Source organism: Trachemys scripta, chromosome 22 (assembly GCF_013100865.1).
Source record: "Trachemys scripta elegans isolate TJP31775 chromosome 22, CAS_Tse_1.0, whole genome shotgun sequence".
NCBI classification, from domain to species: domain Eukaryota; kingdom Metazoa; phylum Chordata; order Testudines; family Emydidae; genus Trachemys; species Trachemys scripta.
The window spans coordinates 7,477,914-7,492,350 of NC_048319.1; the positions used below are offsets into that span (position 1 = coordinate 7,477,914).

General features: G+C 48.9%; 1 protein-coding gene across 7 annotated transcripts in view; it reads left to right on the forward strand.

Annotated features, from left to right (window-relative positions):
• PTPRS (protein tyrosine phosphatase receptor type S) overlaps positions 1-14,437 on the forward strand; it is a 110,813-nt gene that overhangs the window by 29,948 nt on the left and 66,428 nt on the right. For all 7 annotated transcript variants that reach the window (XM_034755296.1, XM_034755294.1, XM_034755298.1 and 4 more), the window contains exons 3-4: positions 1,094-1,204; positions 3,945-3,956. In XM_034755296.1, the coding sequence (XP_034611187.1) occupies positions 1,094-1,204; positions 3,945-3,956 (123 nt within the window). The remainder of the gene's footprint in view (positions 1-1,093; positions 1,205-3,944; positions 3,957-14,437) is intronic.

The following is a 14,437-nucleotide window of genomic DNA, read 5'->3' on the forward strand; positions in this document are numbered from 1 at the left end:
AAGCTGCAATTTTTCATGCAGTCAAGGAATCTTAAGGGCTCTGATCTCTACCCTTGTCATGTGCACATACATATATATAATATAAGAAACATTTGATATCATGTTGGTTTATTTTATAGGATATATACTTTAACTGGAGTTTGGCAGACCTGATGCTTTCTAGGGTAAAAAACAGAGGTGATTTTCATCTGTGTAGTTATGTGCTGCATATTTGTGCAGGTTTCTTTTGAACTAGTTGACGGTAGGAGTGTTTAGTCTGGACTTGGGTATATTTTCATCAACTGAAATAGTGTACAGGGATAGAAGAAGCCCTGATTCTCATTGGGCTGGTCAGGCGTACTGGCCATTCAGATTGGATAGAAACCCATGTGCAGTTTAGAAAATTCCAGTTTGTTTTTTACGCTGTTTTCCCTTTAGCACATGCACTGGTGGATAACGCACTTTTCAAGCACTCTCTCCGCTCCTGTGACTGTGGTGTTTATTATGCACACAACAAACCCAGCGGTGACAGGGATGGCTCAGGGGGCTGGTAGTGGGTTACAGAGCCTTTCACCTCGAAGGCTGGTTCCGTTCCAACCTAGATCAGTAGCGACAGGAAGTCATTGCCACCAATGGCTGTTCGGTGGCCCATGCGAGTTGAGTTGTTGGTATTCGTTCCTAGAGGAAAATGTCCACATTGCAGAAGCCACCAGAGTTGGTGTTTTTGCTGTTCTTCTCCACTCAGAAGGCAAGACCTGTATGCTGAGCTGTCCTGTCCCTGTTAGAAGTGAACCCCCAGGTCAGGGTTTGACGCAGACCAGTAGGATAGCATGGGGCAGCTCGTACGGCTTCTACCCACATTGTGGATCAGGATTGTAGGGGTTGGGTTGGGCGACTAGTCCCGCAGTGGCAATGATCATTCTGATCCAGGTTTGCTGTCAACAATGCCCAAGGAGAGAAGTTCTAGCATGGGAACAAAAAGCCCCACACCCCGGGCCACCTTTCAGATCTGCGTTGACTCTGGGGGAAAACGGCGGGGGAGGGCGTTGGTGCCAGGTCTGCTCTTAAAAAATAACAACAATTTCTTTGCTGCCGTCTTCTTCTCTCCTGCCAGGTGGCCTGCAGATTGAGAGCAGTGAAGAGACTGATCAGGGGAAGTATGAATGTGTGGCCAGCAACAGCGCCGGGGTGCGCTACTCTTCACCCGCTAACCTTTACGTGAGAGGTAGGGAGCGCCTCGGCTCAGAACGCTGGCAAATCACGGGCTCCCTCTGCCCCTGCTGTTTGATTTGTTTCCTTCACGGAGCCAGGGGGAGGTCTTGCAGTTGAAACAGCTCATCATGGGGGTGGAAAAGAGGATCCGAGGGCACCTCTGGGAATGAGTGGTGGAGTCCCTTCTCCATTGCTGCCTGGATCCCTCTGGAGAGGGTACCTGAGTCAAAGGAAGGGGCAGCTGGAGTGTGGCACTCTTAAGCCTTATCTCAGTCTCCCCCCAGGGGCCACCTCCTACCCCTGGAATGTTTTTTCTGCTGCAGGCTGAGCAGGGGCACAGAGCCTGTTGGCCCTCGTGGGGATCATTATTTATCATACCTGTTGCAGTGGCCCCCAAAAGGTGCAGCCCCTGTCCTGGAGTGCACGCAGCAGCAATATAGAGGCCTGACCCCCATTGTGAGGTCAGCTCTGACCCCCAGGGTGCCCCTGGAAGCTGGCCCAAGGACGTTAAAGCTCTTGGGTCAATGTGGGGTCCCATCTCGCGGAGGGGAGCTCACGGTCTCTGCTGCAGAGAGGCTGTGGCCACTTGTGGGGTGACCACCTTTCCCATGGAAGTTGCAGGAATTGGTACGGTCTGCTCAGCTGGTGTGAGCTTTAGAGGAGGCGGGGCATGTTCAGCTCCCTCGGGTGAGCCCACCCACCCGAGTCTCACCAAAATGGAGCATCGGGATGGGGGACAATCGGGAGTCTGGAGCAGCAGGTGAATCTCACCTCGCCTGGTGAGGGCCGGGGAGGGGTGACTGCTCTTGCAGGGCAGTGGAAGGGGATTTCAGCTAGCCCAGCCCCTCTAGGGGCATTGCTCTTCGGCTGACCTGGCGTGGAGTGGTGCGGTCTGGCATTCTCTGTGGAGCTTCCCAACATGGGACTGAGACCGCACTGGACTGCAGGTTCTCGCTCCTCACTCATGTTCCAGCTGGCTTTTCCTTCCCGAACTCCCTGACCACAGGTCTTTCTAGCCCTGGTTCCCTCTGGAGACACCATGGGGCTGGGTATACGTGCATGGTGAGAAGCGGGCTACACCAGCACACTCCTGGGATAACCAGTCGGAAGTCCCCTTACCCACACAGCTGGGTGGGGGGGACAGATGAAATAGGGATATTGAATTCCTCCTATGCTTTTTAGCACTTGCTGGCTCAGTGACCCCCTGCATTTTCTTTGTCGTTCACCTTTTTTAAGTTCTCGGACGGGTCATATTTTCCTATAGACTAATATTTTTCCACAGCAAAACCCTCTGATTACGAGACAGCAAGGGCCAGCCCCTCTCACTGTAAAACCGCCATTCAAAGAACGTTGCATCCCAGCCAACCGCTGCCATGTCCATCCCATTTGGCCAAGGAAGCGTTCCCCTCACCCGCATTGACGCTGCAGTTAGACGTAGACCCATGCTCTTGTGTGCACGCCTCTCTCTGTGTCTCATGCTCACTGAATCACATGCACATGGAGAGAAGGCTTTTAATTATTTAAAAGCTACGTTTTTAAAGAGCCTTTTGTGACCAGCTGGAAAATCGCTTCTGAAATTTGCCTTGTCATTTGGGCTCTGAAAATCCACGGGTGGGAACATCATAAATCCAGGATCTGACACCACACAAGGGCTAAATGAATTGCAAGCAGCTTTTAGCTAGAATGGGCTTTTAAAAAAAATGCGTTGGGGTTTTTTTTTTTTTTAATGTTGTTTTTAAATCTCCCTGGCCTTTCTGGTCAGTTGAAAATTGGCCAAAGGTTCTCGTTGCCCAGAGCTTCTTGTCTTAGCCCCTGGATGAGTCCCAGCTCCAGGTGGATGGCCTTCTATACCAACTTAGCCTGCGTGTGCACCTGAAACCTCTGTGATCCAGCGTTAGCTGCTGGCTGAGAAGATGTAGAGAATACCATGGAGGCTAGCCCGTGCTGTGTTTGGGGTGCTTTTCATGCTAATTCCTTGTTTCTTGTGTGTCAATTTCGCTGAAAGGTAACCGAAGTTCTGAAATGCAGTCATTTGGGGAGGAAGTGGAGGGGGAAGTTCACACACACATTTTTTTCTTCCGTTTTTGTTTTTAAAGAGTCTTGAACATGCTTGTGTTTCCAATTGACTTGTTTCTCCCATAACATGCTTGTCTCTATAGAATACCTGGGATAGGTGTTGTAAGTTTTAACCTTGCAAGGAAATGTCTTTTCTTTTCTTCTTTTTATTTATTTATTTATTTGTTTTTAAAGTAAGTCTTATTTTGGAGTTAGCGCGAGCGCAGCTGGGTGTGTGGGGGAGGTGGGTCAGGAGCCGAGGTTTTCAATTAGGGGATCTTCTTTGCTCCAGGTCCACTCTGCCTGGAATAATCTCTATCCCCTCTCCTTCTGTAAAACATCAGACGAGCTTGTGAAGGTGAGAACTCCCTGCTGGAGCTCCGCCCCTCTGTTGGGTGCTAATTCTGAATTTGGATTGTTCCCACCCTGACCTCTTCACAGAGCTTGGATGCTCTTAAACACAAGCACGGGAGGGGGGAAAGGAAGGAAGGAAAGGAGAAAATAAAAAGGGTCGTTACTATCTTCTTTCTTTTTTTTCTTTCTTTTTTTTTTTTTTTGGTTAAAAGAGAAAAGAAAAAAAATCAATTTGCAGCTGACAGCCTTGAGAAGGCCTTTTTTTACTCTCTCTGTGTTTCCCCTATTTTTCTCTTCTCCTCATGTCATTGTGTTCCGCATCAAACCCCCTTAACATCCCTCAGAGCTACGAGAAGGTTGGTGTGGTTTTTTTCTTTTTTACTTTCTTTACCCACATTTTTACATTCTTAAGAGAAAAAAAAAATAACGAAATAAAAAATAAATAAATAAAAAAGAGAAAAAGCAAGAAATCTTTAAGATGAGCGAGACCCGCCCGTTCCCGGGTCTCGCAGAGATGAGTTGAGTTGCATTGTGGGCCTCTCTATGCATCCTTTGGTAATGTTGCTGAGTTCTTGCACTTTTTTGTCGTCATGGTTACCTTGCCGTTTGGACATTGGGCCTGATGCATGATAGGAGAATGTAACGATCTTCTTTGCATGCCACTCTTTTAAATTAATTATTACTATTATTTTTCCTATATATTATATATATATATAATTTATTTTTAAATTCTGATTTATTTGAAGTGGATTTATTCTTTTCTTATTGTTTCCTTTTGGGTTTTTTGCTTTCTCTTGGTTTCTTCTTTCGGTTTGGATTGATTATGCTGTGCTGTAGTTTATTCCAAACGCATTGTGAGAAGCCAGTGTTCCTGCTCCCAATGGTAACTGAGCCCCCCCCTCCCTTGAAATAGAAAGGAGTCACACAGCTCTAACACCTGTCTGTGGAAGTGCTGCTATTCAGGACAAGCCTTGTTTCGGGGAGGGAGAGAGACTGGGGGGTTGGAAATCCTGGGTGCTTTTAACAAGGGATCGGACCATTACCCCAATTCATCAGCAAACCTTGGAATAGTATCTGGGGTGTGTGGCACTTGACACATCCTGTACCCAAACTAAGACCTGCTCCCTGCTCCAAGGAGTCAGCCCTCGCATACACGGAGCAGCCAGTCTGCTTGCAGGCCAGGATGGGGAGAGATGAGGAGCTCTCTCTTGTGCTACTGAATGCAACTCCATGATTTCCCCCCCCCCCCGCCTCCTTTGACACGCATGCACAGGCCCCAATTACCAGGCACTGGATCGTCTCATCACCAGCCTACAGCAAGTCTGCTCTAAAAAGAGGCGACTTGTCAAGATCCCGGCTGCTCCAAAGTCCACTGTGCATCTTCTACCTGCGGCCAGCTGGAGGCTGGCCGGGTCTCGGGCCTATACCTCTTTCCATACCCCCCCCTTGCACACGCGCGCGCGCACACACACACACACACACACACACACACACACACACACACTCACTCACTCACTCACTCACTCACTCACTCACTCCCAACCCCGGCTTGTTTAACCAGCTGCTGCCTGGGCACAGATGCACGTCAGCAAAGCCAACTCCAGAAACCCTCCTTTCTGAAGGGATGTGGGTAGAGATGAAAGCACAGCTCAGGAGAAACTGCCTTGATGCTTCTGGCAGCTGAATCCTTGTGGTGAATTTTGTTTGGCTTCGGGGATTCTCTCCCACACGCCCCTTTTAGTCCCATCCACTCCCCCATTGTCTCTTCTTCTCTCTCACATTCTCTCACACTCCGCGGGAGTGACTCCCCAGGCAAGAGCGGGCCGGTGGAATTTTACATGGCACTAATCAACTTCTGGTTTTGCCTTTGGAAAATGGACTGTCCTTCCCTCCCCAGTGTGTAGCTTTTACCCCCTGCCAATCAGGCCTCCTTACTCAACATAGGACCAGACAGGTGGCTTTCCCAGCGTACAGGTATTAAAGCTGTGTGATTTTTGAGAAATCCAGTGCAGTATTGACACAGTATCTCTGTCTCCCTCTTTCTCTCTCTCTTTCTTTCTCACTGTCTGTCTTTCTCTTTCTCTTAAGATGCTGAGATTTCAGTGCTTGGACCCTCAGTGCTGGTATTTCCCCCTCCCCTCCAAATCTCCCCCTTTCCCCTGGTTGTAAGGTACAAGGGTACCACTCAGAAATGCTGCATTATTGACAGTGTCTTTCTGACGTGGCCAATAGTGGCTCTTCTGACTCCATCTCCAACGAGACAAAAAACCCTCTATAAAAACATATATTTAAAATCAGTAAAGTGGGTAGAGCCTGAAACTAGATTTCCCTAGGACCAATGGTCCCAGTTACAATTGCCACTGATTACAGGACTTGCCTTCATGAATAGGAATTTGAGTTTAAAGATTCAGGTAGAATAAAAAGGGATTTATACACTTCTTTCGAAAAAGCTTTTGGTCTTTATAAAACATTTCGAATGTGTCGTCCGAATTGCCCTGCCAAGGGTAGAATCGCCCCTCTGCTCTTCAGTGCAGTGGATTCTGCAGATGCATGGTGATCTGGGAAGCTCCTAGGTTTAAATCCAGGGTTTTTTAAAGTTGCAATAATAAGTATAAAATAAAACTAAACAAGACGCAGTGGAATGGCCACGACAAGTCAGTCGAGATGGGATGCTTATTAAACGAGATGCTGTCGCTCAAACGGAAGTTGTGGATGTGGGGCAGAGAGCAGGAAGGTCTTTCGTGTGTGCTGCGCAGGAGGTCAGGCTAGATGAACCCAGGAAAAGTCCGTAGTGGTTGAAAGGCGCTGCCCTCGCTGGGCTCATGCGGATAAAGCAGAATTCCCTTCTGGAGGGGATTCCTTTAGGGACCTAGAGAAGCAGTGGTCCAGAAGGGCCTGATATCACTGAAGAATATTTGGATATTCTGTGATTTAGGGCCGGACTGTCAAAGGCATTTAGGCACCTAAAGATGTAGCTATAGGACCCTGTTGGGGTTTACAAACAGGCCCAAAAAGATTAGGTGCCTAACTCCCATTGGGTTTGATACCCTGAATACCTTTGTAAATCTGAACCTTAGGGTATGTCTACACTGCAGTTAGACATCCACGGCTGGCCCATGCCAGCTGATTCGCGCTCACGGACTCGGGCTGTGGGGTTGTTTTGATTGCAACGTGCACGTTTGGGCTTGGGGCTGCAGCAGTCCTTTGCAGTCCAGTTCTTGCTGAGAATGTTCCAAATATTCTTCAGGGTTCTAGGAAAAATGTGACTTGGTATGGGTGACTTTCCCAGGTGAAAACAGGCGGCGGTAAATAGCTAATAGAAAAATACATTAAAATCAATTCAAATACATCTCAGTGGGGGTTGGAGACGTGGTTTTGGAGCTGAGTTGGGCCATCTAGCGTTCCAGTGAATTCAGCAAGTATAACTTAAACAATTTCAAAAATAATCTCATTTAGGCACCTGACTCTCTTTGAAATCAATGGGAGTTAAGCACCTAAATACCTTTGAAGATCTGAGTCCCAGCCCCCTACCCTAGAGAGCTGGGCAAGTTTGGGTCACTTAGCACTGTTACTCCAGAACAGTCTGTTGCTCCAAATGCCCCTCAAGAGGCATGTGGAATGGTGTCCTTTTGTTGCTAAATCCGTGCACTTCCAATGCCTGGCAGAGGCTAGAGAGAAGGAATTGCAGGGCCATTCTAGAACACAGAGAATAGCAGGGGAGTGTCATTCTGTTGCATGATGCTCACAGCTTCTAAAACCCTGGGACAGGGTGTGTGTGTGTGTGTGTGTGTGTGTGTGTGTGTCTTAAAACCAATCCAGAATAGTGTTAATATATTTTAGAATGCAGCTAAGATTGGGGGTTGTAATGCCACTCTTGATCCCTGCCCCCTCATTCTCGATCCCCTGTAAGTCCATTTTCCAGAATGCTGTTAACATGTTCTGGAATTCAGGGAGGGGGAGTGACTGTAATACATTTCAGAACGCCTCCCCTACCTGGAAGTATCATCATAGAAAGTCACTCCAAGCAAGGGGGGGACGCCCTGTACAAGTTTGGGGTGTCCTTCGCTCTGAAATTCGAGAGTTTAAATGTATGTATACACAAAGCAAACAAACAACTTTGCTGTGTTTCTGCAGAAGGATTTCTCACCAGGAAAAGCAACTGGAAACAAAAAATATATATGTGTATCTATAAAGGTCACTTTGCAGGAACACTGTGCTGTACTGATCTCGAAATCTCTGCCTGCCTGTGTCTCTTACACCTTTTGCATTGCTGTTCTCTTTGTTTTAGGGGAAAAAAATTAGATTACACCTTGTCAAATTTAAAAAAAAAATGCCTGTGTCTAATATTACAGCAGCTACAATGGAGCTGCTTGGAAATCAATTGGGTTTAGATTATTTTGTATTCACTCATGCAACAGCAAAAAAACAAATTTTTTAAAGACCAGAGATGTTCAGCCAGCCTGTCGCTCAACTGATGTGTTTACATGGCAAAATAATCACCATGATTGGGAAGGGACTGAAGGCAAAATTTCCTCCTGACCAAATCCAGATTTTGGTCTGATTTTTATCTTTATAGGATTAATTAAATTAGGAAGGAGCTGGGCAGGAGGAGGAAAAACTTTTCGTCCTCTGGAGGGACGGAGGTGGGAAATCTGAACAGCGTCTTGCCCCAGTGGAGCGAACTGCAATTGGAATGGGAGATGAGGGAGTGGGGCGGAAGAGGGAGAGGCGGCTGTCTGGAGAACGGAGGGGGCAGAGAGAAGGCTTCCTTTTGGGAGGGGAGGACAGGTGTAATCTAAACTTCACTAATAATGTAGAGGCTGCACATTATTTTGGCACCCTTTCCCCTACTCCCCCGTCCTCATTTTGGAGTAAGACGGAATGACTCCTGTCTCACCAAAATGGCCGATAATGTCCGCCTTCTCACCTCATTCGGAGCAGCAGCTTGCTGAGTGTCAAAACGTTAACACCATTTGGTTTTGTTTGGTGCTTTCAACCAGTCACTTCACTTTTATTCCTTCAGTCTTAATTTTCTCTTTCTTTTATTTATTTATTTTCCTTCTTTTTTAAGTTGGTTTAATGTGAATCGGGGTTTGAAGTGACGGGTTCTTGTCTAGCATCCCTTCCCTTTCCCCCATCCCAGTATCTTTTTTTTTCCTGAGCTAATCCGGAAGGGGGTTAGAAAGTGGAGTCAGTGGGTTTCGTCGGCACAAACTGATCAGTCCTCAGATTTCTCTCACCAGCCGTGTCCTGGGAACACGTTTTAAGGACGGATTCTGGTGTTGCAAAACCCAAACCTGGATCTTCCAGTGTCTCTTCCAATCAGGTCTGTAAATCTGCCCCTTAGAGCATCGGTGTCTCTCGTCACATGGATCTTCTGGCTACCTTTCTAACTGGGGAGAAAAAAAACAACCCTTGGCAATGTTAATGAGTATTGTCTTGTTGGTCATGACTAATTGAAAATGCCACTCGCAGAACACAACCTGTGTTGACTTCCCTGCTTTAGGAGGAAGCAGCAGTAAAACCAATGGGCTTTACCTGGCCCGTTGGAAGATAAAAACCACAGCCCTTCTTTAATCTGTTCGGTTGCTAATGAATTGGATGTTGAACGGAGTTTAACTCAGGGCACAGATACACAGCCAACCTAATATCACAAGTCTTACTATGTGTCACGTTGCGTATAGTGAGCCTCTTAAGAATGTGTGTTGAAGTAATTGTCTAGAACCGCAAGCCTCTAGCATTTAGTTCTTAAAACCGTGTCTGTTGATGATGAGAAGTATCGCTACTTAAAAAGCGCTTCCAAGAGTCTGGTGGCCACTGAAAAAGTAAGTGTGTGTGTGTCTGTGTGAGAGGGAGAGAGAGAATGAGTGACTGACTCTGTACAACAGATCTGGGCTTCTAGAAAATTGGGGAGAAGACGACATCCAATCCAACTGTCCCCAGAGCACAGGGAGGGTTGGATCCTGAATCTTAGATCAGGCCCATTGCTGCATAAAACTGGCAAAAGTTTGAGAGTCCGGTGCGAAGGTGGAAGGGGGAAATGAGAGGCATGTGGTGGTTGTCGTTTGCTATTATATTATTTGTATTATGTAGCACCAAGGAGCTCCAGTTATGAGTCAGGACCCCATTGTACTGGATGCTGTACAAACATGGGACAAAGAGACCTCCCCTGCCCTGAAGAACTTACAATCGAAGGACAGCAGTTACAAATCCCAACATAGCTGTTTCCATTTTTCCCATCTCCCCAACCCCCAAATTCTGCTTTTTATCTTGATGCTGCGCATGGGGAGAGGCTGTCAAAGAAACCTGGAGAGCCACCCAGAAATGGGTCATGGTTAGGGTCATGCTTCGCAGTGGTTAAAGGGAAATGAAGACGGAGTCTAGTAGCTATAGCAGATAGTTCCTTCTCTGTTATCATTCACAGCTGGAACGGTTTTAAGGCGGAGGTTGTGCTCAGCAAGGTGGCTGTGGGGAGTGCCTATGACGAGGCTGCATTCGTTTTCTGTCTGGATCGCCTACCAGCTTGGTTGCGGGAGGAGGAGAGATGACATGCATCATCCCCCGTACAGCCCCTTCCCAAGCCTGGGGACATGGGGTAACTAGATATCTGCTGACTCTGCAGCGCTACCCAGCCCTCAAAACCCATGGGAAAGGGTAGCAGTCTGGCCCTGTAGCCGCACTTTGGGCGTCAGGGTCCTCCACACTGGATCTCGCCCCCTGGTGACAGGTCCAGAACCCGGTCGCCTCTCCTTTCCGGTGAGTTTCAGTCGGGCGAAGTAAGGGATGGTAGCTCCATGCCCTTAACACCGCCCTCTCCGACCGAGCCCATTTCTAAAATCGGTCTGCCTGGCTCTAGGTGTCAAACAGGACAGAGCCCCAGGGAGTGATGGTTATTTTGCCCTAGCTGCCCTTTAGCGCTATTGGAGCTGACACCTGAACTGCGTGGTGACTTGTGTTGCCAGCGGGATTCCACGGGGTGTCAGGGCTGCATGGAGTGAGATTTGCTCCGCGCTCTCCGCCCACTGGCAGATCACTTACAAAGTGACTGACACCCCCACTCCTTCCACTGCCACCAGCCCAGACCATTCCTGGGGTAGAACGCAATGAGAATTTGTAGAGGACATTCAGTGCCGTCTAATGGCGAAAACAAAGATAGGGAGTCAGGACTCCTGGGTTCTGTTGTGGGCGTTGCCGATGACTCGTTGACCTTGGGCACATCACTTCCCTGCTTTAGTGTCCCCATCCGTACCAGGGGGATAATAAAGAACACGAACGTCTGAAAAGCTCAGTGAGATCCTGGGATTAAAAATACTATAGCAGGGCAAAGCCGTTGTTGTCTTTTTGTGCTGGCAATTATTTGCCCCAGTGTGAGAATCTCGGAGGCAGCTCAGCTCTGGGAAAGAAGGGAGGTAGGGGTTACAAGAAGTCTATTGCAACCCTAAATGAATTGTTTCCAGAAGCAGAACCCCCACTACCCCTCTGCTCTTATTGGGGTTTCCTCCCAGTCCTTCCAGTTGTCTCCGATAACAGCGTCAGGGGCTCCCCGGGTTGCATTTTGCATTTGATTTTGCTCGTCTGGCTGCTGCTTATGAAACCCAGCCTGGGTGTGAGCAGCCAGAGCTTTCTGCTCCGTTTCTAACAGCTGCTTAAACCTCCTTGCCCCAAGCCTCTGACCTAGACACTGACCCAGAGCATCTCAGCTTGTGAAATCTCATGTCAACAGTCAAATAGGAGCGGTACAGTTATTAAAATAAATAGCAGCAGTGATGGCGTTTAGTCTGGCTCACTTGCTACCCAGCCCCTACCAGACCTCCAGCGAAGGGCCCTCTGGGTGTTTCCTGTTACAGTGAGTGCTGTTGTCACTGCCCTGAGCCCTGCATTCGTGTGCTCTCTGTATGTCTCCTGCGCTAATGCAGGAGTCGATGTCCTTTCGTGTGTGTGTGAGAGAGTGTGTGTGTGTGAGTGTATTTGTGTGTGAGAGTGAAGCTTCTTTAAACCAGGATACTGCCCACAGAGATGCTGCACCTTATCAACGCTTTTTGTCCTCGCATTGCTGTGTGGCCAACCATATTCCAAATTCTCACCCTTCCCGGGATCTCGATCTGGCATCAAGACCTGCCGTTTGCTTCCCACTTGGTATATGTGCTAACTGCCATTAAAGCAGCCGAGAGGTAATGCTGCACTGAGGGCCTGAAAAACGGAGCGCCTCAGCGTCAGTATGGGGTGTTGCAAATCGGCACATCGGCTGGGCAGCCCTCAGCTTGTGTTTTGTGAGTGGCCCCCGTCCCCCATCCTCCAGCCCCACCAGACACGCACAGGCAACACTGGTTTGTTCCCTTCAGACTCCGATTCTCAGCACTCCGCCCCCATTGAACGATGCTTTTCAGTTCCGAAATTCTGATTTCTTCTTCCTTTCTTTTTTTCTTTTTTTTAAATTAACCTCAGTTTGAATTTAACTGTCTTGTTCTGTTTCCATGACAACTCGGTGTTTGCATCCCACCCGCCGTTGTTTGTTGCTGTCAATGCTGTTTGCTGACTGGATCTTGTCCGTCAGTGTGTGTCTCCCCATTTCTCCTCAACCTCCCTCACCCCACCTCCCCCAGGAAGTGACATATCAGCCCCTCTTTGGAAGATTCATTCCCACCCCCACCCCGATCTGTCTGCATGTGACCCCCACTTGTTTCTTTTTTAAGTACTCTCCATCTTGTCTCAGATGTGACTGGCGCAGTCTTCGTGTGGCTCCATTTTCTGAAATGCCACCAGCTCCAGGGAAGCAGCCAGAACTCTCTGCTCTTGCCAAGGCCGAGCGACCCAGTCAGACTGGATCCCAGTGGAAGGAAGGATGGGAGCAGCAGCTGGGACACCTCCAGCCCTTCTTGCTAGGGCTAAGGCCTTCCCTGCATGGGGGGCCTCCTGCCCATTTGCCCCAGCCAGTGCCAATGGCCAAGTGTGTTTAAACCCTGTCACTCAGCCATTGCTGATGTCTAGGCGCTTCTCTTCAGCCAGGCCCCAGGGGAGGAGATGCCTCCCCACTCTCCTGAACCAGTAGGTCCTGCCACACCCTCCCCAGCCAGGACCAGAATGTAAGTGCGGTTACATCCCCCCACTCAGACATCTTCCTTTCCCAAGCCAATGGCAGCCTCTATGGGAGGGTATACATCCTCCCAGCCCTGTTCCTCTCCCCAGCTCAGGTCAAGGTGGGGATGCTTTCATGCCCCTGTCCCTTGGGATCTCCCTTCTGCTGAGTCTCCATGCTCTTCATTGCCTGAAATCCTTGACTCGCCTCGTCCCCCCGTCCCCCAAAAGCCCTGCCCCATGGGTGCTGCTGCCCTCTCTGGCTGACTGCACAGAAGCGGGTCTGGTAGCCAAGTGGGGAGCGCTCCCCTTGAGATGGAGACATCTGGGGTAGAAGGCAGAGGCTAATTTTTCCATCGAGCTTCCAGCCTGTTGGTAGTAGGGAGAGGGATACTATCATTAGTCAACTGATAGGCCTCCGGTGGAGGTGCCCCTTCCAGAGAACCTGGTTGGTGCTATTATAACAACGCTCTGTGGTTCTTCCCCTCCAAACGATCTGGGCTGCGACACCTTGTGAGCAGCTCATGCAGCTGCCAAGCGGCTAAAATTCTTCTCCTTTCTCCAGGCAAAGAAGATGATCAGGATCAGGGGTTAGATGGGCAGGCGTCTGGGCTGGATGGGCGAAGCTAAGGCAGATATGGAGAACAAAGGCTTTGCAATTAGCTTGGGCTGTGGCCATGCGCTCCCGGGCCGGAGAGTACGGCATTGCCAGCCCCTCTGCAGGCTGGGCGTTAAAACTTGAATAATGGAGGTTTCAGTTCACTGGCAATTCCTAAAAATGGGAGGAGGGGAGGGAGGGGAGAATTGTTTTGAATCTAACAAAACATTTTGTGGGAGCAGTAGTTGGATATTTTGTGTCGATGATGAGCATTTTTTAATATGTTTTTTTAATTTTTTAAAATTAAAATTGAAGGAAATATCAGAACCAAAAGACATTTTGAACCCAAAATTTTAAGCATCTGAACTTTTATAGGGATTTATTTTTTGGAAGGGGGGGGGGAAGAGTTTCAGCTGTAAAATTTCACCTGCTGCTAATTAAAACTCCGTCCTTCCCCCACAGCAGGGTCAGGCCTTGTTTCTCCAACTGTCCCACTCTGTGGGAGAGAACCCCCTCTCAGGGGCTGTCTCCTCTCCCAGCAGTGCAATGCCTCACCCCTCCTCCCCCGTCTTCATTCCCAGAATACTGCAGGCCACTGTTTGAGAACCACGGGTTAAGGAGCAACCTGAAGCTGGGTTGGTGCCTTAAGCTGGAGGCTGATGCAGAACACCAGGTCTAAGGAGAGCTGAAGCCACCATGACCCGGTGGGGAGAGCTTCTGGGCCTGATTCTCCTTGGCACCAGTTCTGTATGGGTGCAGCTCCCAGTGACTTTAGTGGAGTTGCTCTGGATTTACCGTGGTCTAGGAGTGAGGAGAATCGGGGCTCCTCACAACCACTGGTGTCCTTATTGGCTGAGTACATGCAGGAATTATACGGGTATCTCTGAAGCCTGCAGGGGCCCATCCTCACACGGATCTTTCCCCTGTTGCTATGATTATACCTGCAGCCTCCGCAACCTTTGTCCCTTTGCCCTCACTCCTGGGATGGGAGGTTTCCCCGTTCAGCTCTCTCCCCACAGGGACTACATCTTTCTAGGTCACTTGCTGTCTGCCCATGATCCCTCTCTTCCTCTTGGACTCTGGGGGGTGTTACCCCCCCCACCCCCATCCTACACAGACTCAATGGAATAAATAGTAGGGGGGTCATCCAGAGACAGATGCGGG